General features: G+C 40.6%; 1 protein-coding gene across 3 annotated transcripts; it reads left to right on the forward strand.

Annotated features, from left to right (window-relative positions):
• Nucleotides 1-1,627: 1,627 nt before the first annotated feature.
• On the forward strand, nt 1,628-26,102 carry khnyn (KH and NYN domain containing). 3 transcript variants are annotated; one of them, XM_061960866.2, is made up of 9 exons: nt 1,628-2,129; nt 13,654-13,853; nt 19,012-19,146; nt 19,221-20,569; nt 20,654-20,784; nt 20,953-21,049; nt 21,126-21,233; nt 23,442-23,543; nt 24,738-26,102. In XM_061960866.2, exons 2-9 carry the CDS (start codon nt 13,656-13,658, stop codon nt 25,057-25,059), a joined length of 2,442 nt encoding a protein of 813 aa, XP_061816850.1. In that variant the 5' UTR covers nt 1,628-2,129; nt 13,654-13,655; the 3' UTR covers nt 25,060-26,102. The 3 variants fall into 3 exon arrangements, with proteins under 3 accessions (XP_061816850.1, XP_061816848.1, XP_061816849.1); XM_061960864.1 differs by lacking the exon at nt 1,628-2,129 and adding an exon at nt 8,225-8,302; XM_061960865.2 differs by lacking the exon at nt 1,628-2,129 and adding an exon at nt 9,067-9,223.
• Nucleotides 26,103-26,706: the final 604 nt, after the last annotated feature.

Genomic DNA, 26,706 nt, shown 5'->3' on the forward strand with positions numbered 1-26,706 from the left:
TTGTGTGTGTGTGTTTGCCAGAATGGATAAAGTTAAAAGGTGTTAAATATAATGAGGGCTTTGAGGGGTAAAGATTGGGGGGCTGATAGGCAGACATTGAAAGCAATATATATATATATGACTTTAATTCGATCTGTTATTGATTATGGATGCATTATTTATCAATCTGCTTCAAAAACATTACTTGGGAAAATAGACAGGATCCAATCACAGGCTTTAAGGTTATGTTGTGGAGCTACAAAATCAACCCCAGTTGCAGCATTACAAGTAGAGAAGAATGAAAAACGTTTGGATATGAGAAGAGATCAATTGTCAGCAGTTTATTGGGCAAACTTAAAAGGGTCCAAGCAAGGACATCCAACCCGTCAAGTGTTACTAAACTGCCAAGAAAAAGAGAAGAAAAAAATGAATAGTTTCGGGTGTATAATAGGAGACATATGTAATAAAGCTCAAATTGATAATATTAAAGTTAGCCCTACAGTACCAATCCCTGCAATACCACCGTGGATGTATGAAAACCCAAATGTAAACATGCAATTACTAAAGAATAGAAATTTAAATAGTTACCAGATAGAACATTGGATTGAAGAAACGTTTTTAGACAACATCATGGTGTACACAGATGCATCAAAAACTATAAATAATAAGGTAGGAGCAGTAGCTGTAATCCCACAAGGAAACATAGTATTAAATAAAATAATTAGTGATAAGTTATCTGTTTTTACGGGAGAATTGGTAGCAATTTATATGGCAATTCATTGGTTAGAAGAAAATAAAGCAGGAAAAGCAGTCGTGTGCTCAGACTCAGCAGTGCATTGATGAGCATAAAAAAGCATAGCATCAGAAACAAGACAAGATTTAGTTTATGAAATAGTTCAGACAAATTACAGAATAAATAAAGAAGGAGGTGTGGTAACATTTCTTTGGGTTCCTGCTCATGTAGGAGTTGAGGGGAACGAATTAGCTGATAAGTACGCAAAACAAGCAACCACTAAAACAGAAGTAAACACGGAGATTAAGCACAGTAAAGAGGAAGTGAAGAACATAATTAAGATGGAACACAATAAAAAGTCGCAGGATAATTGGAATAAGGAAACATCAGGTAGAGAGTATTACAAAGTCGAGTGGAGAGTAGATGTAATGAGAGGAGGCAATAGAAATAGGAAGGAATAAGACATTATTACTAGAATGAGATTAGGACATACATATCTAAATAGTTCATTACAATTAATAGGGAAACATACTACAGGACTTTGTGATTCTTGCCAACAGTTAGAAAGTGTAGGACATGTTTTAATATATTGTAGGAAATATAATAGAGAAAGGGTAATACTGGATAGTAAGTTAGCAAAAGAGAATATTAGGTTAACGGTGGAAGATATATTAGGACTGCACTCAGAACACATAGGTTATAAAGCAATATACACATATTTAAAAAATACTGGGTTAAATAAAAGAATATAGAGTAGGGATCCACCTCGGTCAACACACCGATACAGTAGGTGGTGGTAATGCACACCACAAGGTTGGTTGCCAACCGCCATAAAAACATGAACGAATTTAACCGCTTGTGGCGCTGTCGCTTTCGCTCAACACTCTCACAATCGCACCCGGAAACAAACCCCCACTTCCGGAATCAAACCCCTCCTACTTCTCTGAGCGCGAAGTTCATTTGTGCCGAAGATGGGCTAGTGTGAGGACCTCCTCAGAACTCCGATGCATTTAGGAAAAACGTATATAATGCAAAAAGAACTTACAGTTTGTAGGACTTTCGTCGTCTTTTCGATGCTGTTGTCCTCGAGCAAGCATTCGTTGTCTGAACTCTTTGATGGAAGAAAAGCCTTCACATCCGCAACAAGCGAGCCTTCAACGACTTCACGGCGGTCTCCTGTGGACTCTCCGGCGAAAGAAAAGCCTCAGCAGCCTCCGCAAGCAAGTCTTCAACGGAGGGACATTTGACCTCTTTTTCGACAATTTTGTCCGGGAACAATTCTTCAACGGCAGGAGTCTTTTGCGGGTTTAAAACTTCCTCCTCCTCCGCAAGCTGGTCTTCGGAACGTTTTGGCGGGAAGTGTGATGCCTACTCGGTTAAGACCATCCACCGGGCCAAAGGGGTAAAAGAAACATCTGTAAGTAAATATATATATTGTATAATGCATGTTTTTTCTTGTAAATTGAAAATCATTTGACTCACCAAACTGTGATTGTGTAAAAGAGATCTCTTTAGAATCTTCCCACATCCCCCTCTATAAAACAAAATAATGATTACAAATAATATCAAACAAATCGATAGTTTAAACTCGCCGCTAGAGTCGTTTTCCAACTTTGTGAGATCAAACAAAGCTCGTCGTCTCTTACTTCGGCGTCGACTAGCTCATTGTCTAATAAAATATACCAATAATGTTGTAAAAACATAGGTAATAAAACAATGTAAAAAAATAACCGGTATACTTACGCAAATTGGACGAAGGATCCCTTAGAACGTTCCTCGGACGAGCGTGAATTTCGACGCGATGTTTAACTGCTTTTATTTAGAATAAATACTTGTTATTATATAAACTCTAGACAGAAATATTACAATCAGTAAAAAAAAAAATAATTACCTCCCTCTGACCTTTCCATAACCCCACCCCTCTTCTAAGGCCATCAATCATTTTTGACACAAGGTGTATCACAATCATTAATCATTTTTTTTTGACAGCTAGGTCATAAATCATCTTTGCCATAAGGTCATAAATCATCTTTTGCCATAAGGTCGTAAATCATTTTTGACAGGTCATTTTTGACAGCTAGGTCATAAATCATTTCACCTTTTGACCCTAAGGTCATAAATCCTTTGATCTTTTGACAGCTAGGTCATAAATCATTTGACAGCTAGGTCGTAAATAATTTTTGACACAAGGTAGGCCCTTAAGGTTTTTATTATGATTTACTTAGTTTATTTATTTTAGTACTTTGTAAAAAATATATTTATATTTGTGTAATCAATCTGACCTAAGCCCTGATAATAATATTTTTGTGATCAACACATGCTTTCATATCATTTGACAAGGTTTATCCTGTTAAACTGTAAGTAGGTTAGATATAATTATTGAATATTCCTAAAATTAAGAGTAAGATGACTAAATCAGTGTTAATATTTGAGTGGCCCCCGGGCCCCTCTGTAGTGTAAAAGTTTGGCCCAGAGGTCAAAAGGGTGAAGAACTCCTGAGGTAGATTCTACCTGTGAGCCTGTAAAGATGTTTTGCTTGATGGCAGACATGTTTTTTTAACAGATTTTGCTCAAATTTTCAGACACGTATAACCGTGGTAAAACTCCCAATAGTTAGTAACACTGTTTTAAATTAAAATTATCAAAAAACTGTGTTTGATAACCGCACTGTGATGAACTCACGGACCGACTATGGCGAGCATAGCTTAAATGTGAATAAGAATACATATTTCAACACTCAAATATAAATACGTCTGTTAAGAATCCAGAACAATATTTAATGTGTCCTCTGCTAAGAAAGTATATTGTGTGTGTGTGTTTATTCTAAATATTTTTTTTTAAATAAAACTTGGTTAAAATATTTCAGTGTGTTTTAAGTATTTTTGAGCACATTAAACAATGCCGTGATAATAATGTTAAGTGTGATGATTTTGTTCAAAATAATTGTGACATTTAATTTTCATATCGTTACAGCCCTAGTAGAGTAGATCCTAAAGAATGAGTTAGAAGCCCATTGAGCTGTGTGAGAAATTACAAGTCAATCGGAATTATGGGCTCAAACATTGCCACCATGTTGTGTATGTTTTATTTGACAGGATGGGTGTCCCCCAAAGTATCCCACAGCAATGAAACTATATGAATGTCTTGCCAATTGTCAGACTACCAGCATTATTTTGTTGAACAGTCAAATGTTGGGTCTTCTGGAAGATTTCACAAGTATTTATTTAAAACAGCTCACGGGTAAATGTTACAGCGTTGGTGTCACTCCATCAAGAGTATTGCTTATTTCGCACATTAACTTAACGAATGGCGTCCTCCACTAGAGCAAGCTTTTGCAAAAGTGAACCGCGATGAAGAATTATTCGCTCTCTATGTCGCAAAACAGCCAATGGGTCAACAAGTCCATGGTCAACAAGTGTTCAAGAGGGTGGGGGCCAGTCCAAGGAAAATAAGTGATGAAGATGGAGATGCTTGAGTGGCTTCATCCCTGGGAATTTTTTGATCAAAAGGATGTGTAGCTGATAAAAAATATTATTATACATTAATAATACGTGGTATCTAATATCAAACATTTGTACTATTCTTTAGCTACTGAAGACAGTTCAAACTTGGGGCAACACATTTGGAGTCATTATTCTTTCATGTGATTTGACGTATCAAAACACGCATCAATGTCCCGAAAGCATCAGATAGTAGTTAGGCAGGCCTGAAGGTCGAAGATACAGCTGCATGTGTGTGCGCTTAATCAGAGGAATTTCAAGACAGTTGTGTGTATTTAGGTGTATATTTGGGTGCGACTTGTCCATGGTGTAACCTGCCTTCCGCCTGAGTGCAGCTGGGATAGGCCCCAGCTCCCCTGCGACCCAGAGAGGGACAATCGACACAAAATTGATGGATAGATTTGTTTTAATATTCTAACACTATGAGATGTTTCAAGATGGGGCCGCTGTAGTGGCTGCTTCTTGCAGGATATGCTCTTGTGTTCTTGATGTTTCTCTCCTGTTTTTGTGTGTTTTTCCCCGTTTGGATCGGGCCCTTTTGGGACTGCGCAACAAGGGGGTAGCTTTTTTGTAAACTTTGGGATCTGCCTCAGGAAGCTATAGCCATGTCTGCACCGGAGACCAGCTGCTCACTCTCTGCCACATCATGGAAAGACCTGAGAAGATGCGGAGGAAGAGACCGGGCTGCAGAGCTCGTGTTGAGCATCGGTATGTATTATCGGACACTTCGGTCTCCCTGGGCGTATGTATGTATATATATATATATATATATATATATATATATATATATATATATATATATATATATATATATATATATATATATATATATATATATATATATATATATATATGTATATATATTTATATCATACATATATACATATATGTATATATATATATATATATATACATAGATCATTACAATTTTTTTGTTTTTTGTTGGGTTTTACTTATGTATGTAGAAATACAGCGTCTCTACAGTGGCAGCTGGTTGCATCAGCTCTGGGATCCTTTAATGCAGGGGTGTCAAACTCCTTTTAGATCAGGGGCCCCATGGAAAAAGATATACTCCCAAGTGGGACGGACTGGTGAAATCATAGCATGATAACTTAAAAATAAAGATAACTTCAGATTGTTTTCTTTGTTTAAAAATAAAACAAGCACTTTCTGAAAATGTACAAATCATAATGTTGTTGTTGTTTTTCTTTACACTTACATGTTGCGGTTTATAGTATTATATCTTTATTTGTCATTATTTATACTTACTGAATAAATGATGTGATAATATTCATCAATCAACTCATTGGTGTTCATTTTCAATCTATCAAGATTAAAAAAATGTTTTGTACGGCGGGGGAAGGAAACAACACCAGGGCAGGAATCAGTTCAACAGGTTTATTGAACCTCTTGATGAATGTGTGGGATGTGCATGCTACTTTTAAGTGACAGGTGCAAGACGATGTGTAGAATTAACCATGTAAATGTTACCAGGGTTTGTTGTCTGTGCATGTTGGATGTATCCTTCGTCAGACCAAAGGGGCAAGGCGAGAAGGCAGTCCGTGGGCAGGCAAGCAGTCGGGGGCTGGAGAGAAGCAACAATGTCTGTGTCCAAGCAGGGGTGGAGGATCGGGGAAGACAGTCCGGAATCCAGAGTGAGGTCGAGATACACAACTCGATCACGGAAGACGGGGAATGTACTGCGGGAGACAAAATGGACATAAAAACGGGAACAGGGAAGGACACAGAAAAAGAGAGCAAGTACGAGGAAGGGAAGAGACGGGATGCTTACTGCGAGAGTGAACTACGTTCCGGCAAGGGATCTTCGGGTCCGCTGGTCTTTATTCTGCCTTCCTTCATTAGTCTCAGGTGCGCAGATTAGTGATTGCCTGCAGCTTTTCTGGCGCGTGGCTGTGATGCGATCAGAGCGAGCACGGGCGTGTCCTGGCGTGCTGCCAGCGGAGGTGCCGGCAGAGTTTGCCGCAGATGACATGCGGGATTGTGCCCGCGCCGCGACAAAAATGATACCCCATCATCATAAACACACAAACAGTTAAAACAGTTGACACTTTTAAATATCTGGGCGTAACCTTGGACAATAAACTCACTTTTGATCAGCACACCACGGACATTCAAAAAAGAAGTCAACAAAGACTGTCAGCCATCCGAAAACTCAAAGGACTATACGTTGCACCTCATCTCCTGTTATTACTTTACCAAAGCATTGTTCAACCCATCCTTATGTACTGTTCCACATGTTTTTTCACCATGCTTTCTGTAACCAACCGGACCAAACTCACACGCTTTACAAACATCCATCCATCCATCCATTCATTTTCTACCGCTTATTCCCTTCGCGGTCGCGGGGGGCGCTGGAGCCTATCTCAGCTACAATCGGGCGGATGGCGGGGTACACCCTGGACAAGTCGCCACCTCATCACAGGGCCAACACAGATTGACAAACAACATTCACTCTCACATTCACACACTAGGGCCAATTTAGTGTTGCCAATCAACCTATCCCCAGGTGCATGTTTTTTGGAGGTGGGAAGAAGCCGGAGTACCCAGAGGGAACCCACGCAGTCACGGGGAGAACATGCCATCTCCACACAGAAAGATCCCGAGCCTGGGATTGAACCCCAGACTACTCAGCACCTTCGTATTGTGAGGCAGACGCACTAACCCCTCTTCCACCGTGCTGCCCGCATTACAAACATAACAGCTAAAATCATCGGCCTACCCACACCCAACATTTCAGATTTAAACCACAGGTCCATCACTCGACTGGCAAACACAATAGTCCATGATATCACTCACCCACTACACCAATACATCATCCCACTACCATCAGGGCGCAGGTACAGAACCATCAAATTCCGGAGGGCCCGCCTCAGGAAAAAACCTGATCCCTGCAGCTATAGCCGCCCTTAACAGCAGGCCTGGCCGACCTGTCTGACAAGCTCATAAATGTGTTTGTCATTTATGATGTATTTTTGTTATTTTTGTTTTGTGATGCGTAATGTCTATTGTTTAAATGTACGGCAGTGAAAATGAATTTCCCCACGGGGACCAATAAATCTATCTATCTATATCAAAATCAAATTACAGGATGTTACTTATGTAGTTTGCTCATTTTCCTCGACTGGTGCACTAACATGTGGTTTACTTTTTTTTACATATCTAGCATCATCTACAAAGATACACCCATCTATCCATTTTCTACCACTTGTCCCGTTCGGGACAAAGATACAAAGAATTGATATTGCGACATTTACTGGACACATTTAGAACAGCAGTTTCTTTCATTCAAAAATTTCGTCTCATTTTTATACTTAGCAAACTCATCCCGCGGGCCGGATGAAACCTGTTTTAATGTCTTTTATGTCCTGTGTTTCTCTCTCCTTTTCATACCAAGACAGCGCTGCGGAATAGCCGCCACAGCTGCGCTCTTCTGGAGTTGTTGCGATTTTCTTTGTGTCTTGCATTGAAGAAAGAGAGCACAGTCTACCAAGTCCAAATCTTTGTGTGTTAAACATACTTGGCCAACAAATCTGATTCTGAGTCTGACAAGAGGACAACTCATCAGGGTTCATCCAATTTATTCAATTATGTAGAAGGCATGTGTCCCGTCACTTTTGTTTGAGCAGGTGTAGAACACTGCAGTAACAACACATGAACATAGAGAAGAAAATCCCCGGTTCTGTCGTCACTGGAATTCCCCTCAACTTACTTGGGAAACAATACAAGCTTTTTTTCTAGCAATTGAAGAAGTACTGTTGCCATCTGGTGGGGCAAAGGTGTGTAGCATATAGTAACACATGTAGGATTACTGCGCGTATTTTATTCTTTTTTTGTGACGTTTGTTTTGGGGTCATCAGGTAGGAGAGCGGCCTGGCAAGAGAGCTTTTACCCCAGCAGCGTGTTTACTTTCACTTTTAATCAGCCCGCCTCTTTTGTTTTCACTTCCTGGCATGACTGCAGTCAACCAAATTGGTGCGGAAGTCTTTTTTTTTTTTTTTTTTTTACTTCACGCCGATCGTTGTGTTGTCACGTCATTTGCGGAATTCTGGACTTTTACGACCAACTCCGGGTAAGAAAACATCATTTATTTATACCGAAGTCTACATATGGTTTGTTCCGTGTTTGTCATAATCAGTTGGCTCATTTAAGCATACTATGTTTAACTATAACAATATAGCTATTTCTTGAGCTATTAACAACATTGTCACTACTGATGTGTAACCAATTTCAGATACTTGACCCGGAGCCTTGATTAATAATTATTAATAATAATAATTCAACACAAATATTTTAAAGCAGGGGTCTTCGTTCTCCAGACCTCCAAACTGATGGAGAGACAGAACAAAGACCCCAAACTTATATATCCTGTATACAATTTTGTTTGTATTTTTATTCAAACTGGTCTTCGAGGTACTGATAGGTGCTACTGAAATAATAACAATGGTCTGCTAATGGCTAACTAGCAGAGGTGTGGACTCGAGTCACATGACTTGGACTCGAGTCATGAATTTGATGACTTTGGACTCGACTTGACAAAATGTAAAAAGACTTGCAACTCGACTTAGACTTTAACATCAATGACTTGTGACTTCACTTGGACTTGAGCCTTTTGAATTGACATGACTTGACATGACTTGCTACTTTCCCCAAAACCCAAAGATGAAAAAGTTATTCGGGAGCGCTCCGTATTTTTTATTGTGTACTTGTCTATCAGCGTTGCGTGTGTCAGCTGGTGTGGTCTCAGTACAACAGCCAATCAAATTAGATCTACTTTGTTTTCATCACACAGCATTCATCCAATCAAATTGCAGGACAACCAACGAAGAAGACATGTCCAAACCACACGCCAGTGAACAAAAAATTGGGTATAAAAATTACGAGGTGGTCAACACAAACGGTTTGCAATATGCAACACATGCGGTTCGAAAATTACTGATGGAGAGGAAACAACTTCCAACTTCGTCCGGCATTTGAAGTTGCACAAAGAACGGTAAGTTTTGAATGTAAGATAACGTTTATTGGCTAAGTAACGTGACTTTTATTTGCTGTGTAGTTAAATCAGTGAGGCTGTAAACTCACTGCTAACGTTATAACGTTATTGCAAACACGGGAATCTGTTGCAGTTCACTACCTTATTCATACTTTTTGTTCAGTGATTTTTTTTAAGCAGGGTTAGTCAATATATCACACGTAACGTTAGACGGCAGTCAGCAGCACCGCGTATTTTAGCCACCTAAAAAAAGACAAAAATAGTAAAATAAAGGTCAGTTAAAATGTATACTATATTATGAATATGTGTACCGTTTTAGCTAGCTTTCTGACATACTGTTGGTTGTTTACCTCAGTGGTCCCCAACCACCGGGCCGCGGCCCGCTACTGGTCCGTGGATCGATTGGTATCGGGCCGCACAAGAAATATATATATATATTTTTTTTCTTTTTTTAATTAAATCAACATAAAAAACACAAGATACACTTACAAGTATTGCACCAACCCAAAAAAACTCTCTCCCCCCTTTTGTTCTGGGCATTGAACATGAAGACTCTTCCTTCACTGTTACGAGTGGCCATGAGAGTCTTGGCAGTGCCTGCCTCCAGTGCTCCAGTGGAGCGAGTTTTCAGCCATGGTGGCATCATACTACACCCCCATCGTGCACAAATGACTGACAGACTCTTGGCTAATTTGGTCTTTTGCAAATGCAATGCAGCATAGGGCCCTGACATATAAAAAGTACAACTTTTTTTGTTATGTTCACGTATATGTCATGTTTTTTCAATGTTAACACTTTTGTACAAATAAGTACATTTGCACTTTATTTTTCAATGTGTTTGTTCTGTATAGGAATGAGTTAATGTTTAAAATGACTGGTTAATAGTGCTATTATGAAGTGCAATGTCAGCACAATTTTCTTTCCTGCAATTTAAAATGCACTTGTTTTAATAAATAAATACAGCGTTTGAAAAGCATACACAATCTGTGTTAATATATTAGTCTGTGGTTAAAAGGACTTGAAAGGACTCGAAACTCAAAATGCAGGACTTAGGACTTGACTTGAGACTTTCCAGTCTTGACTTTGGACTTGACTCGGGGCTTGCCTGTCTTGACTCGGGACTTGACTCGGACTTGAGGGCAAAGACTTGAGACTTACTTGTGACTTGCAAAACAATGACTTGGTCCCACCTCTGCTAACTAGCACTAAATGGTAAATGGGTTATACTTGTATAGCGCTTTTCTACCTTCAAGGTACTCAAAGCGCTTTGACACTATTTCCACATTCACACACACATTCACACACTGATGGCGGGAGCTTCCATGCAAGGGGCTAACCAGGACCCATCAGGAGCAAGGGTGAAGTGTCTTGCTCAAGGACACAACGGACGTGACGAGGTTGGTAGAAGCTGGGGATTGAACCAGGAACCCTCAGGTTGCTGGCATGGCCACTCTCCCAACAGCGCCACGCCGTCCGACACATTATTAAAGCACATTACTAGCACTCTATTTTTCAGCTGCTGGAAACTATAGTGCTAATCGCTAGCTGACAACTAATGTGCTAACCGCTACCTAGTAACTAGAGTGCTCATCAATACCTGGTAACTAGTGTGCTAAATGCTAGCAGACAAAATGAGAGCGAATCGCTATCTGGCAACTACTGTGCTAATCCCTAGCTTCTAACTACAGTGCTAATCAATACCTGATAACTAGTGTGCTTAATGCTAGTAGACAACCGTAGAGCTAATCACTAGCTGGCAACTGTTGTGCTAATCCCTATCTTCTAACTAGTGTGCTAATTGCTAGCTGACAACTAGAGCGCAACAATCACAAGCTAACTGGCACTCTATTCTCTAGCTACTGGAAAATATAGTGCTAATCGCTAGCGGTCAATGTAAGCACTAATCGCTAGCTGATAACTAATGTGCTAACTGCTACCTAGTGACTAGAGTGCTAATCAATACCTGATAACTAGTGTGCTAAATGCTAGCAGACAAATGGAGAGCTAATCTCTAGATTTTTACTAGTGTGCTAATCGCTAGCTGGCAACTATTTTGCTAATCCTTAGCTTCTAACCAGTGTGCTAATTGCTAGCTGACAACTAGAGCACAACATCCATCCATCCATTTTCTACCGCTTGTCCCGTTCGGGGTCGCGGGGGGTGCTGGAGCCTATCTCAGCTACTCCGGGCGGAAGGCGGCGTACACCCTGGACAAGTCGCCACCTCATCACAGAGCCAACACAGATAGACAGACAACATTCACACTCACATTCACAATCACAAGCTAGCTGGCACTCTATTCTCTAGCTGCTGGAAACTATAGTGCTAATCGCTACCTAGTAACTAGAGTGCTAATCAATACCTGGTAACCAGTGTGCTACTGCTACCAGACAAGTGGAGAGCTAATCCCTAGCTTCTAACTAGTGTGCTAATCGCTAGCTGGCAACTATTTTGCTAATCCCTAGCTTCTAACCAGTGTGTTAATAGCCAGCTGACAAGTAGAGCGCAACAATCACAAGCTAACTGGCACTCTATTCTTTAGCCCATGGAAACTATAGTGCTAATCGCTAGCGTTTAACGTAAGCACTTATTGCTAGCTGATAACTAATGTGCTAACCGCTACCTAGTAACTAGAGTGCTAATCAATACCTGGTAACTAGTGTGCTAAATGCTAGCAGACAAATGGAGAGCTAATGTCTAGCTTCTAACTAGTGTGCTAATCGCTAGCTGACAACTAGAGCGCAACAGTCGTTGCTAGCTGGCAACTAGATAGTTGATTATTGCTAGCTATCTCAAATGTTAACATTATTTTAAATTATTAGTATATAGTTATGTTTTTATTCGAAATTTGCAATCTACAGTAAGTAGGGTGGCCATGCCACTGCAATTCTCAACTACACTGCAGTGTGTGGGTTAATGTGTATTTAAAGACATTTACATTTGTGGAAAAAAATGTGACTGCTTCTGGTAGAAAGTGTATACCTGCTGTAGGAAAGTGAGTTACAGTAACAAATATAGTTGGCAGTCAATAATATTTCAATACAAGTTCATCATGAATTGATGAATTGAATTGATTTACGTGGACCCCGACTTAAACAAGTTGAAAAACGTATTCGGGTGTTACCATTTAGTGGTCAATTGTACGGAATATGTACTGTACTGTGCAATCTACTAATAAAAGTTTCAATCAATCAATCAAAATGTGGAATTAAAGTGGTAGTGTGTAAAAATGCTCACAGTGGTGTTGGTTTTAGAAGTAAGTTAGATAGATTGATACTTAGGATGGAATTACAGCACGTACTGAGGCGGCAACGATTAATCAATTAAATCAATTCATTTGATTTGAACAAAGTGAAATATATGCGAACAATAAATTAGAATAGTGTACAAAATAGAGCGCACATGAGAGCAGTGGGGCGTGGGGGCCGTGATCCTATTAGTCAATTAATCGAACAAATGAATTAACAGACTACTCAATCACTAAAATGATAACTAACTGTAGCTCTATGTATTTAGCTTAAGTTTAGTAATCAGGCAAATTGCCTAACAATTGTATATATATTACAAAAAAGAGAACGATTCGGGACTGCTATAAATATCATTGATCTGGGTATAACAAAAGCAGAATAACAAAAGCATTTATTTAGGTAGGACTGTTACATTACATTACCAAACGTCTTTGACAATCATAACATGACTGTAACAATCCCCATTTTGTTTAAATTGATAAACTAAGCTGATATCTAAACAAAAAAATAATTTTAGGTGGATCACTGTTCACAAGATGAGGCGTTCAAGTGCAGTACGAACTATGAGCCTTCAGACGTCAATGCAGTCGCACAGTTTTGAATTTTTATTTGTCTACCCCAGTTTGGGAACTTAAGTAGAGCAAACGAACTACAGAGTTTCAGCTGGCAACAAGTTATTCAACCCTAACTGATGCAGTGAGTAGCTTCTCATTCGTTAAACAAACATGTTTAACACATTCAGTGGTTGTGGAAAATATATGATTTCTGTTTCAGAAGGGTCCAATTATTGGCATGCATGAAGGATAAGAAAACATCTCAGGAGATGACTGAAACTACTAAAGAACTGTCCGACACATGATTAAAAAATGGAAAGACAGTGGGGAATCATAGCACAGTGGTCTGAATCTATCGTCATCAGTCCAAAATCTTGGAGAAATATAATGCAACTCTGGACAGTAATAAATGTTGTGACATTGCAGAAGCTTGAAGAAACGATGCCACAGTGACTGTAGGCCGTAATTTAAGCTAAAGGTGGTCCAACAAAATAGTATGTGAACTTTTTTGTGACCCGCACTGTATATTCTGTACTAATCAACAACTACTTGACCGAAGCAACGTGTACCCATGGCTCCATTATACTGTGTACTGTGTGTTAAAGTGACTGTGATATTTGCTCAACAGGCATGGAGCATCAAGCCAAGGTGGAGGATGTGTTTTTGTGCCCCAGGACACTGATGGGCGCCATGGATTGTCAGAGGGACACCTTGGAGAGGATATTCCGGGTGTCGTTAGTCATCGACACCCACAACCTGCCGCAGTTCTCGCCCGGGTCTATGTTTTTGCAGCTACAAGGGGAGATCCGTGATGTTAAAGCTGCAAAGGTCAGGTTTGATTTCTCTCATCTAAGGTGCAAACAGATAAGTAAGCATATTTGTTAGGGATACACAATTTGTATGTAACTATAGTTTATGCACACCTTTCTTTGTGCCTGGCTTTGGGGCAGCTTCTATAGCGATGCAGGCGTCTTTGTAGGCTTTCAGAATATTGTCATAGCGAGGCTGGCGTTTTAGTTGGCTGATAAGGTTATGTTGAAGCTCGATGTTTTTTTCCCTACTTGCGGAATGTTTGCAGAATACTGTATTTGGTGCAAGCGAAATGTCTACCTCTGAAACAGTGAAGAAGTCTGACATTATATCCATCCATCCATCCATTTTCTACCGCTTGTCCCTTTTTTTGGGGTCGCGGGGGGTGCTGGAGCCTATCTCAGCTGCATTCGGGCGGAAGGCGGTGTACACCCTGGACAAGTTGCCATCTCATCGCAGGGCTAACATTATATATTAATATATTATTATATTAATATATTATGTATATATGTACACACACTCTCATATATGTATATATATATATATATATATATATATATATATATATATATATATAGGTTAGTTCAGGATAAAACACAGAGGCTATATCATCCCTACAAGCCTGTTTCGCAGGTTTCCCTGCTCGTCAGGGGATAGCCTCTGTGTTTTTTCCTGACCTAACGTATATTCCGCTCTACCACAGTATTGAGCACTGTATAACGGATAAACCACAGAAACCTCGACTATATATACATATATATATATATATATATATATATATATATATTAGGGATGTCCGATAATGGCTTTTTGCCGATATTCCGATATTGTCCAACTCTTTAATTACCGATACCGATATCAATCGATACCGATATCAACCGATACTGATATATACAGTCGTGGAATTAACACATTATTATGCCTAATTTGGACAACCAGGTATGGTGAAGATAAGGTCCTTTTTTAAAATATTAATAAAATAAAATAAGATAAATAAATTAAAAACATTTTCTTGAATAAAAAAGAAAGTAAAACAGTATAAAAACAGTTACATAGAAACTAGTAATTAATGAAAATTAGTCAAATTAACTGTTAAAAGTTAGTACTATTAGTGGACCAGCAGCATGCACAATCATGTGTGCTTACGGACTGTATCCCTTGCAGACTGTATTGATCTATATTGATATATAATGTAGGAACCAGAATATTAATAACAGAAAGAAACAACCCTTTTGTGTGAATGAGTGTAAATGGGGGAGGGAGGTTTTTTGAGTTGGTGCACTAATTGTAAGTCTATCTTGTGTTTTTTATGTTGATTTAATAAAAATTAAAAATAAATTAAAAAACGATACTGATTAAAAAAAAAAAGATACCGATAATTTCCAATATTACATTTTAAAGCATTTATCGGCCCGATAATATCGGCAAGCCAATATTATCGGACATCTCTAATATATATATATATATATATATATATATATATATATATATATATATATATACCGGTACAAGTATAATACCGCGATACTAATGAATCATATTCGGTACTATACCGCCTCTAAAAAGTACCGGTTCCCCAACCCACCGCCCCACTGTCGTCTTCACGTCGTGTCATTGCTGGTTTTACAAGCAGACGAGCATGTTTGGCAACGCACAGTCATGGAGTACTTACAAGCAGGCAATGTGTGTACACAGAAAAGGGAGAATGGACGCATTTTGGCTTAAAAACTAGCGATAAAAGTGAAGTTATAAGACTGAAACGCCCTCAGGAAGAGGTGTCTTAAGATATGGCTCGCTAGCCAGCGGCTAAAGTCCATCCGCAGTGTTGTAGCTTCTTCTAAATCACTAATCCTCGCCTCCATGGTGACAAATAAATTAAGTTTCTTACAAGTATCATTCCTGCAGGACTAGCTAAACTTGCTTCACTACACACCGTAGCTCACCGGCATCAAAATGTAAACAAACGCCATTGGTGGATCTACACCTGACATCCACTGTAATGATACCAACTACAGGAGCGTATCTAGTCGATAATACTATGATTACATCGATATTTTTTAGCGTCAAAACATATTTTTCCGTGTTTTTAAAATTTTATTATGTTTATAAACTCAGGAAATTACACTATTTTGCATTTATTGTGTTTGTTGTGTTTCACTGAAGTGTTTTAGTGTTTTATCTTTATCATGTCTTTCATAAGGGGCAGCACGGTGGCAGAGGGGTTAGTGAGTCTGCCTCACAATACGAAGGTACTGGGTTCGATCCTGCGCTCGGGATCTTTCTGTGTGGAGTTTGCATGTCCTCCCCGTGATTGCGTGGGTCCCCTCCGGGTACTTCGGCTTCCTCCCACCTCCAAAGACATGCACCTGGGGATAGGTTGATTGGCAACACTAAATTGGCCCTAGTGTGTGAATGTGAGTGTGAATGTTGTCTGTCTATCTGTGTTGGCCCTGTGATGAGGTGGCGACTTGTCCAGGGTGTACCCCGCCTTCCGCCCGATTGTAGCTGAGATAGGCTACAGCATCCCCCGCGACCCCAAAGGGAATATAGGGGTAGAAAATGGATGGATGGATGTCTTTCATAATGATTGACACCGTGTCTTGGTAGTTGTAGTTCTGATTGGAGCTCCACCGTGATTTACCCCCGCCACTCTCCTGCATGTGATTGGATATATTCCTAACTTGTCCCACCCACCTAAAGATGAAAATAAATATGATTGGATTTCATCCATCCATCCATGACCTACCGCTTGTCCCTTTCGGGGTCGCAGGGGGTGCTGAAGCCTATGTCTCTGTTAATTATTTTCCTCTCGTTTTTATTTGTCAACTAAATCGTAAATTAATTTCGGAATTGTTATGGTCAACATGCTTTTGTTTTGAGTCATTATCGTTCTATTTTAGTCAGGGGAAAATAGGTCGTTGACAATAACAAAAATGAAAGTTTTTAGTCGACAAAATTAACACTGATATATATATACAGACATATACTGTATATGTGTGTGTGTGCGTGTATATGTATGTACACATACATTTATATATATATATATATATACTGTATGTTACTTTAATAGCAGCCGGCTTTCGGCCCCCGATCAAATTTATTTAGCCAAATACGACCCACAAGTCAAAAAGTTTTGACACTCCTGCCTGCCCTAAGGAGACCAGCAAGTTCAATCAAGTCAAATGTAATACATATCATACACAACAAACAGCAACAAACGTCCTCTGTTTTTAAGCAGACATTTCTAAGGTAATGTTCTACATAATAGTAGATACAAGTTGAATAAGTATGTATGTCAGACAAATATGTAGAAACATTATAGAAAACAAAATCAGTATATAAATGTACATTCTTCTACATTAAAAATAGATGGCAGATGAAAACAGTCAATTGGGAAAATGCATTATACTTAAGAATTTATTTTTGAATTTATACAATTTTGTAAAGGTATGATTGACAAGTAGCACCCCAAATTGCAATACATTATATATAGCTATATTAAACTTTAGTATAATGTCTACATACAAGAACAATCTTGCTTCTGATAAGTTTAGTATGTTGTGTCCAAGTACATTTTTCATTAACAATAACTACTAAAAATTTGGTTTGAGGCACCTTGCTAACTTTGATGCCGTCAATTAATAATTTCACACCTTCTTTATTATAGCTTTTGTTTTTCTTACTAAAGCAAATAAAGTTGTTTTTAATCTCTATGACAATCTGTACATTTTAAACCAGGGGTGTCAAACTCATTTTAGCTCAGGGGCCGCATTGAGAAAAATCTATTCCGACGCAGGCCGGACTGGTAAAATCATGGCATGATAATTTAAAAATGAAGACAACTTCAAAATTGTTTTTTTTTTGTCTTACTTGGGCCTAAAATAGCTCAAGCACATTTTGAAAATGTATGTAGAGGTTGCCTTCTAGTGGGTTCTTCGGAGCACCATACACTGCCAGGAGAGCCCGGAATTCAGGGTATAAGACTGTTTTATTTTCATCAATTCTGCAAGGATTTTGCTTTCCAGCAAAATGTATTTTTCTGAGCTTGTGTCTCTCTCTCTCTCTCTGGCTCCCACTCCAACTTCAACTACGTGTCTCATCCCGGCTGCTGCTAATAAAGACGACAGGTGATTAGATAACAAGGCCCACCTGGGACATCTACGCACCTGTCGCTGTCTTCGAGGCCGGTCCTGGCACACCCCGTTCCGCGGCAGGCCCGCAGGCCACGCCCCCCTCCACAATGTAGAAATTACAAACAATTCTCTTGGCAAAATATTTCCAAGTGAGTTGAAAATTCTGAAGAAAAAATTGGTACAGTTTCAAAACACCGTGAAGAACACAATGAACTTAGACTTTGTCTCAGTATATTTACAAAGCAATTAAACTTAAAGTACTTCATGCTTAGCATTCTCATGTGGGCAGGTTACCATTAAAAATGTTTGGAAAAGCAACCGAGTGTTTCCTCAAACTACCGCATTGGTAACACCAGCAACTGCCACAACAAATTAATTTAGCATCGTTCAAATATTACAATTATAATATAATCAAAACAATTGTCAAAATGACACCATAATAGCCGAATTAAAGGTAACACAACTACAAACTTAACCAATGTGAACATGGTAGATTTAAGCATAAAATTAAATAGAACAACAAATGTAGAAACACACATTTTTACAATGGAGTTCAGGGTGCACATCGTGCCGTCAAAAAATTGCGAGCGCTGCACGGAATGCTAACTACAAAGATGATGGTCATATTGATTTAAGTCTTTGCATTATACAGTTTCGTGTTTTTATCTGTTGAGTGGATAATATACAATCAAAGAAGGTATTGTGCATCACTACTGCATCAGACTGCCGCTAGCCACAACAGTAACAGCTGATTGCTTGCACCTGTGCTGATTGGAGTAGCGGCAGCCAATTGGAAGGGCGCTTAAAGTCAGCTGACACGTCATCTTTAAACAGTGTCGTGTGTGACGTGGGTTACACTGGAATTGGTATTGCGACATCCAGTGGACAATTATTATACTTAGCAGACTCATTTTGCGGGCTGTTGCAACCCGCGGGCAATATGTTTGACACGCCTGTTTTAAACCATTCATATTTCTCATATTCTTCCCGATTATTATATATCTGATATTTATCGCACACCCTTAATATTTCTGTCCTTTTAGTTATTTTTGAGAGGACTTATCAACCAGGAGGAGCAGCAAGAGCTGTCCTATCCTGTAGTGCTGAACTGCATCTTCTGTGGGGCCAGGGGCATCTTTTTAGACTGCATCATTAAGAGCACCTCAGCACACATTGTGGTGAGTATTTTTTGGCTTGGGACATGATAATGCGTCATCTAAAATGGTCATTTTGTTGTAATTTGTCAAACCAGGTGGGCTCCCCAGGCTCCCTGCTCATATCCGGTCTTGCTGTTGCTGTGGTGCAAGCGTACTCCCTCATTACAGACTTGATTGAGAGATATAATGGCATGCAGGTCGGACGCTTGGAGACTGAAGACAAGACTTCAGATGAGTTGTGTGTTTCCCGCCGGGTCTTTAAGGCTCTGGTGGAAAAGTGTGAGGACCGACATATCCTGGATCTCCTGGTGCTGCCTGGGTCTGTAAAGGAAGCCCTACTGGACTTAGTGAACGAGACAGGACTTGGGGCAAACAAGATGCTAGATGTTCAAGCTGAATGTTCAGCATTGCATGAGGTCAGCCTTCCTAGGGTGACTTCTGGTGCTCTAAGTGCTCCTAAGAAAAACCAAGTTGAAAGTCCAGAAAAGGTGGAAGAACTGTTGCAGGGGGAACAGATGGAAACATCAGGGAGTGGGGACAAGGAGAGCGTGCAGATGCCACCAGAGGCAAACAAGGAATTCATGCTTATGTTGAAGTTTTTCACAGCCATGGGTTTCAAGGAAGAAATAGTGAAACGAATCCTGAGCCAAGTAGGGCCCACAGAGGCAGTTGAGATACTGGACCTGGTTCAGCAAGAGCATGATTTTGGGGACTTTGATAGTCAGAGCCAAAAGAACTCGCCTTGTGAGACGGAAGATGAGACTGCAGGAGGTGAAGGAGGCAGAAATGTGTCAAAAGAAGTCGGTGAACATCAGAAAGATGGGGACTTTGTGTCAGAGGTGGTAAAGAAAGCCGCTGTGAGCTGTGGCTACAAAGAGCATGAGGTGACCAAGGTTTACAATGAGTTACCCGACGGATCCACTGGCCAGTTTCTCCTGGAGCTGCAGAAGGAGGGTGGCAGCAAGAAGAAAACATCCAGGAAGGTAGAAACAGGACTAGACATCTCGGTAAAGGATGAGAATGACAAAGCTGCAATGACGAAGCGTGATGGGCCCGTGCAAAATGAGGACAGAAATGTTTCACAAAAAGAAAAACTAACCGGATATCGTGATTGGTTCTGTTCTGAGAAAGTCACACCACACCCCGATTCTGTCAAAGGACCACCCATGCCTATGTATGTCGCGTCTTCTGATCCCCCGCTCCAAAATGTCAAAGGACAAAAGTCCCCATCCCCGAGGTGCCCAAAGGAAGCACCCCCCGCTGAGCGATCTCTCAAAAGGTTCAAGGAACACCGCGGTTTGGCCTCTGCTTCTTCAGTGGTGGTGACAGGGGAGCAGCGTTTCCTTGAGGGTCTGCAGACACCCTTTGGCCTCCAGTTAATAGACAAGCCAGGGAATCCCAAGCTAAGGACTATCGTCATAGATGGGAGTAACGTGGCAATGAGGTAGGAGAACGAAGAGCTACGGTTGAGAGAGGAAAATAAAGGTTACATTTTTCCATCATTTTTCATCTTGATTTGATTTTGCAGTCACGGGCTGGGACAATTCTTCTCATGTCGAGGTATTGCTCTGGCTGTTCAGCACTTTTGGGACCGTGGTCATCGTCACATTAGCGCCTTGGTGCCCCAGTGGAGGCAAAAGAATGACCCTCGCATCAGAGGTTGCCACATTTGCTCTTCATTGCAATGTTCCTATAGCATGAAGAGATGTTCAGATTGAGTCTTTGCTTTTAAAACAAATATCACAGATGTGACAAATCTTAGCTGGCCAGTGTTGCCTTGTGGTGCGACTAAAAACCTGGCACCACTTGTGTTTTTCCTGCCCACAGAGCAGCACTATCTGAGTGAGCTGCATAAACTTGGCCTTCTGTCTTACACTCCTTCCAGGGTGGTCAGTGGGAAGAGGATTTGCTCGTATGATGACAGGTTGGAGAGTAAACAGGAAGTTCCCGTATAACTGATTCACTGCTTTCAATATATTTGCTCTCTGCTATTGTCACAGACAAATGCTGCAACTTGCACAGAAGACTGATGGAGTGATCGTGACTAATGACAATCTTAGGGACCTCTTGGATGAGTCGCTTGTGTGGAGGGACATCATCAAAGAGAGGTGCGTTGAACCAATGCACCCGTTTTCTATGTGATGTTTTTTTCTATCTTCGGGACTCTCTAAACCAGATCTTCTTAAATAGTGGGGAAGGGGGCTTATCAGTAATTTTTATTGCCGTGCTTTAAAGGGGAACATTATCACCAGACCTATGTACGGTAAGCGTCAATATATACCTTGATGTTGCAGAAAAAAGACCATATATTTTTTTTAACCGATTTCCGAACTCTAAATGGGTGAATTTTGGCGAATTAAACGCCTTTCTAATATTCGCTCTCGGAGCGATGACATCACAACGTGACATCGCATCGGGAAGCAATCCGCCATTTTCTCAAACACCGAGTCAAATCAGCTCTGTTATTTTCCGTTTTTTCGACTGTATTCCGTACCTTGGAGACATCATGCCTCGTCGGTGTGTTGTCGGAGGGTGTAACAACACGAACAGGGACGGATTCAAGTTGCACTAGTGGCCCAAAGATGCAAAAGTGGCAAGAAATTGGACGTTTGTTCCGCACACTTTACCGACGAAAGCTATGCTACGACAGAGATGGCAAGAATGTGTGGACATCCTGCGACACTCAAAGCAGATGCATTTCCAACGATAAAGTCAAAGAAATCTGCCGCCAGACCCCCATTGAATCTGCCGGAGTGTGTGAGCAATTCAGGGACAAAGGACCTCGGTAGCACGGCAAGCAATGGCGGCAGTTTGTTCCCGCAGACGAGCGAGCTAAACCCCCCTGGATGTCTTGGCTCACACCATCCCGAAGATGATCAAGAGAAGAATATCGACCCTAGCTTCCCTGGCCTGCTGACATGAGGGTATGTCTACAGAATATATTAATTGATGAAAATTGGGCTGTCTGCACTCTCAAAGTGCATGTTGTTGCCAAATGTATTTCATATGCTGTAAACCTAGTTCATAGTTGTTAGTTTCCTTTAATGCCAAACAAACACATACCAATCGTTGGTTAGAAGGCGATCGCCGAATTCGTCCTCGCTTTCTCCCGTGTCGCTGGCTGTCGTGTCGTTTTCGTGGGTTTCGCTTGCATACGGTTCAAACCGATATGGCTCAATAGCTTCAGTTTCTTCTTCAATTTCATTTTTGCTACCTACCTCCACCCTACAACCATCCGTTTCAATACATGCGTAATCTGTTGAATCGCTAAAGCCGCTGAAATCCGAGTCTGAATCCGAGCTAATGTTGCTATAGCTTGCTGTTCTTTCCGCCATGTTTGTTTGTGTTGGCTTCACTATGTGACGTCACAGGAAAATGGACGGGTGGTTAAAATCAGGCACTTTGAAGCTTTTTTTAGGGATATTGCGTGATGGGTAAAATTTTGAAAAAAAACTTCGAAAAATATAATAAGCCACTGGGAACTGATTTTTAATGGTTTTAACAATTCTGAAATTGTGATAATGTTCCCCTTTAAACCCCGCTTCGAAAAGCTGTGCACTCCAAAATGTGCTCATTGTAGCCGTTAATCCTGACTTCCATATTTTTATTTTATTTTATTTTTTTAAATATCACAAGTTGTTTTATTCATTTTTGTGTTGTATGTTAAAGTTTGTAGTATATATTGGGTTATTCAGTTAATGTTGATGATTCATTTGAATGTATTATTATTTATTAAGTTTTTATAAATTCTTTTTTCAGTATCAAATGGTTCAAGTTGATCCAAAAATATGTATAAATTAAAAAGGGATTTTTTTTTTTTAAATAACTGGCAAATTGATGCACTTTAAAGTTTTTTTGTTATAGACTAAAAATCGATGTTGATAAAAGTAATTTTGTGTTGCAAGTTGATCTATAGTTTGTATTTTTTTCTTTTTAGTTTCCTACAATGATATTAAAGATACAATGTTATGCAGAGATTTACATTTGACAATTTTATAGACAAATGATACTTTTAATAGTCACAGCGGAGAATGGGGAAGGGCATGAAATGTGTTCTGCTTCCAAGGAGGACGTAGCAGAAAATAAATGAGAAGCACTGGCCTTATCCCACACACTCATTCTGTGTATGTGCATGTGTGAAGAGTAATCACGTTACAGTTGGATACACTCTTGGTGTCAAGGCATGACCCTAACCCAAATTGCCACCCCAAAGCTGTAAAACCTATGGAAATTGCACTATATTGACTACAGTAGGTATACTGTACTGCTGCAAGACCCAAATAGGGTTCTACACACTGCACCTGTATCCCCCTCAGACTGCTCCAGTACACGTTTGTTGGCGATCACTTTATGGTTCCAGATGACCCACTTGGAAAAGGAGGGCCTCATTTGGATGACTTCCTCTCTGCAGAGCACAGGTGGGAAATATTGCACATATTCTCTGGAGAACCAGTGTCCTTTGTTAGGCAATATAAAAATGTCCACCGCAGAGGACTCACTTCAGAGGACTCTGGTTCTTCTGGTTCTTCTTTATATAATTGAAGTACAGTAGATTCCTGCTATATGTGGGGGTTACATTCCAAAACAGTCGCACGATGGCATTTGTAGCCCGCAGCTAGTTTTTTTTACGGCCCACAGCACATTTTAAGAATACAATAAAAAAAATGTAAAACATAAAATGTGGGATAAAAAAACAAACAAGTGAAATGTAACAAGGAAATGTTACAATGTTGATTCTAGTAACACAAAGCTGCCATGCAGGCTGTTTTTTTTTTCTTTAAAGCTGTAATTGCTCAAAAAATAATAATGAATCAAAATGATTTATTGACCTATTCAAGGATCCAATGACTTTTCATTAAATATTCCACTTTGAGATTTGGGGAACAAACCAAAACAAAGTTTTATTTGAAAAGAAGGGTATAAAAAATCCATCCATCCATTTTGTACCGTTTGTCCCTTTCGGGGTCGCGGGGGTTGCTGGAGCCTATCTAAGGTACATTCGGGCGGTAGACGGGGTACACCCTGGACAAGTCGCCGCCTCATCGCAGGGGCCTAAAACAAACAAACATAAAACATTATAAAAACGTATAATTGACGGATCGATCTAAAGTTGATCTAGAGACTATTTACAATTAAAGTTAAAGTACCAATGATTGTCACACGCACACTAGGTGTGGCGAAATTATTCTCTGCATTTGACCCATCACCCTTGATCACCCCCTGAGAGGTAAGGGATCATTTTGTGTGATTCAACCCCAAATTCCAACCCTTGATGCTGAGTGTTGCTGAGATAGGCTCCAGCAACCCCCGCGACTCCGAAAGGGATAAGCGGTAGAAAATGGATGGATGGATGGATGCTGAGTGTCAAGCAGGGAGGTAATGGATCCCATTTTTATAGTCTTTGGTATGACTCGGCCGGGGTTTGAACTCAAAACTTACCAATCTGAGGGCCGATACTCTAACCACTAGGCCACTGAGACAGGTTATTAGTTAAAAGCACGGAAAAGATATCCGTGAAAATGCAGGGGCACGAATACCGAACTGCAAAATAGGCGGGGATCTACTGTATACAGAAATCCAACCACTTTTTCCACCAATATTTCCTTCTTTAGGACACCCGATCCTGGAAACCACTCATTTGCTGGTGTCGCCACCAATGCCCCCCTTTTGATTCCTCCACGCTCACAAACCGAAGTCTTGGACTTCCGAGACCGAACAGCAGGCGGAACAATGGGTGCAGCTGGTGGAGAGACCCAGGGCGGGGTGGCATGGGAAGTGGAGCCCCAGCACAGAACACCAGAGGACACGGCGAGCTTGAGGGAGCAACTCTCTCAAGTCTTTACGGGTCAGAGCGACATTGTAACGCTGGTGCTGAATCTCTGCCCAGCAGAGACTGACATTAATGTGCTTTCAGAGTTTCTTTTAGAACTTTAGGAAGACTATCAATGTTTATTTTTGTGTCTGCTTTTATCAGACTTATTTTAAACGCAGCCACATTCCCTATGCAGACCTGCTGTTCGCCATGATGCGCACCAGAGCTTGCACCGGGTGTTCATTTATGTCACTCACAAAGAAAACTTATTTCAAAAGGACAATCCTGTTGTTCCACTTTCAGTTCCTGTAAAAAAAAAAGAGAAGCATTTTCTTAATTTCCACCAATGTAGTTAAGCTAATGTCAACAATATTTGTCTGACTTATTTTCTAAGACAGACACTTTGTGGAATATCATGGAAAAGGTTCAAAGAAGCCGATCATCAGTGTTAACCACACCATGTTGTACTTTACAGAGGAGCATCAGCTTGCTCCATCTGACCGGTTGGGTGACTTTTGTACAGCACTGCAGTTATTTAAAGGACATCCTCTGACAGAATTGTTGATTCGTTTCCATGCTAAATTATGCTTCAAGGTGTATTTTTAAATTTGTACAGTTTATTGATTATTAAATATATATGTATATACAGTATATTGTATATAGTGACCCAGTTCACTAGAGTGCTGAAACAAAAGTGACTTTTCTGTTCTTGATTTAAAGAGATGAAAGTGCCACATGGTGGCTACAGGATGTGTAGTGCTGGTGCCTCACAAAAAGATGGTTCTGCAGATCCCCGAGCTCAGGGTCTTTCCGCGTGGAGTTTGCATGTTCTCCCCATTACTCCAGCTTCCTCCCCCCTCCGAAGACATGTACCTGGGGATAGGTTCATTGGCAAAAACAAAATTGGCCCTAGTGTGTGAATGTGAGTGTGAATGTTGTCTGTCTGTGAAGACTTGTCCAGGGTGTACCCTTTCTGCCCGAGTGCAGCTGGTACTCCGAAAGGAACAAGCAATGGAAAATGGATGGATGGTGTGAATAGTAATGTTTTGTCCATGTTGTACAAACGTAAAATGTTTTGACTTTGGAGCAAAACACCCTCAGACCAGATATTCTGTTTTCATTTGAAGACTTGTTTAAATAAAAACAATATCGATGCAGTACTCCAGTTGATTGCACCGCGTGGTTTTTTTCCTTAAATGAAAACATGTTAAATGTAAGGCAGGGTTGTCCAACTTTTTTCCCCTAATGGCTGCAAAAAGGGTCAACACCCACTTTTATTGTCATTTTTGACAGATACTAGTGAGATCGGTGCGGCATCTTCAGTAATGCAGACGCTGTATCGATCCGTTGTAGTGAAGAAGGAGCTGAGCCGGAAGGCAATGCTCTCAATTTACCGGTCAATCTACGTTCCCATCCTCACCTATGGTCATGAGGACAAGATCACGGGTACAAGCGGCCGAAATTAGTTTCCTCCGCCGGGTAGCGAGTCTCTCCCTTAGAGATAGAGTGAGAAGCTCTGTCATGTGGGAGGAGCTCAAACTAAAGCCGCTGCTCCTCCACATCAAGAGGAGCCAGATGAGGTGCGGGCATCTGGTCAGGATGCCACCCAAACGCCTCCCGAGGGAGGTGTTTAGGGCACGTCCAACCGGTAGGAGGCCACAGTGAAGACCCAGGACTCGTTGGGAAGACTGTGTCTCCCGGCTGACCTGGGAACGCCTCGGGATCCACCGGGAGGAGCTGGATGAAGTGGCTGGGGAGAGCTAAGTCTG

This window comes from Nerophis lumbriciformis, linkage group LG05 (assembly GCF_033978685.3).
Source record: "Nerophis lumbriciformis linkage group LG05, RoL_Nlum_v2.1, whole genome shotgun sequence".
In the NCBI taxonomy this organism is placed as follows: domain Eukaryota; kingdom Metazoa; phylum Chordata; class Actinopteri; order Syngnathiformes; family Syngnathidae; genus Nerophis; species Nerophis lumbriciformis.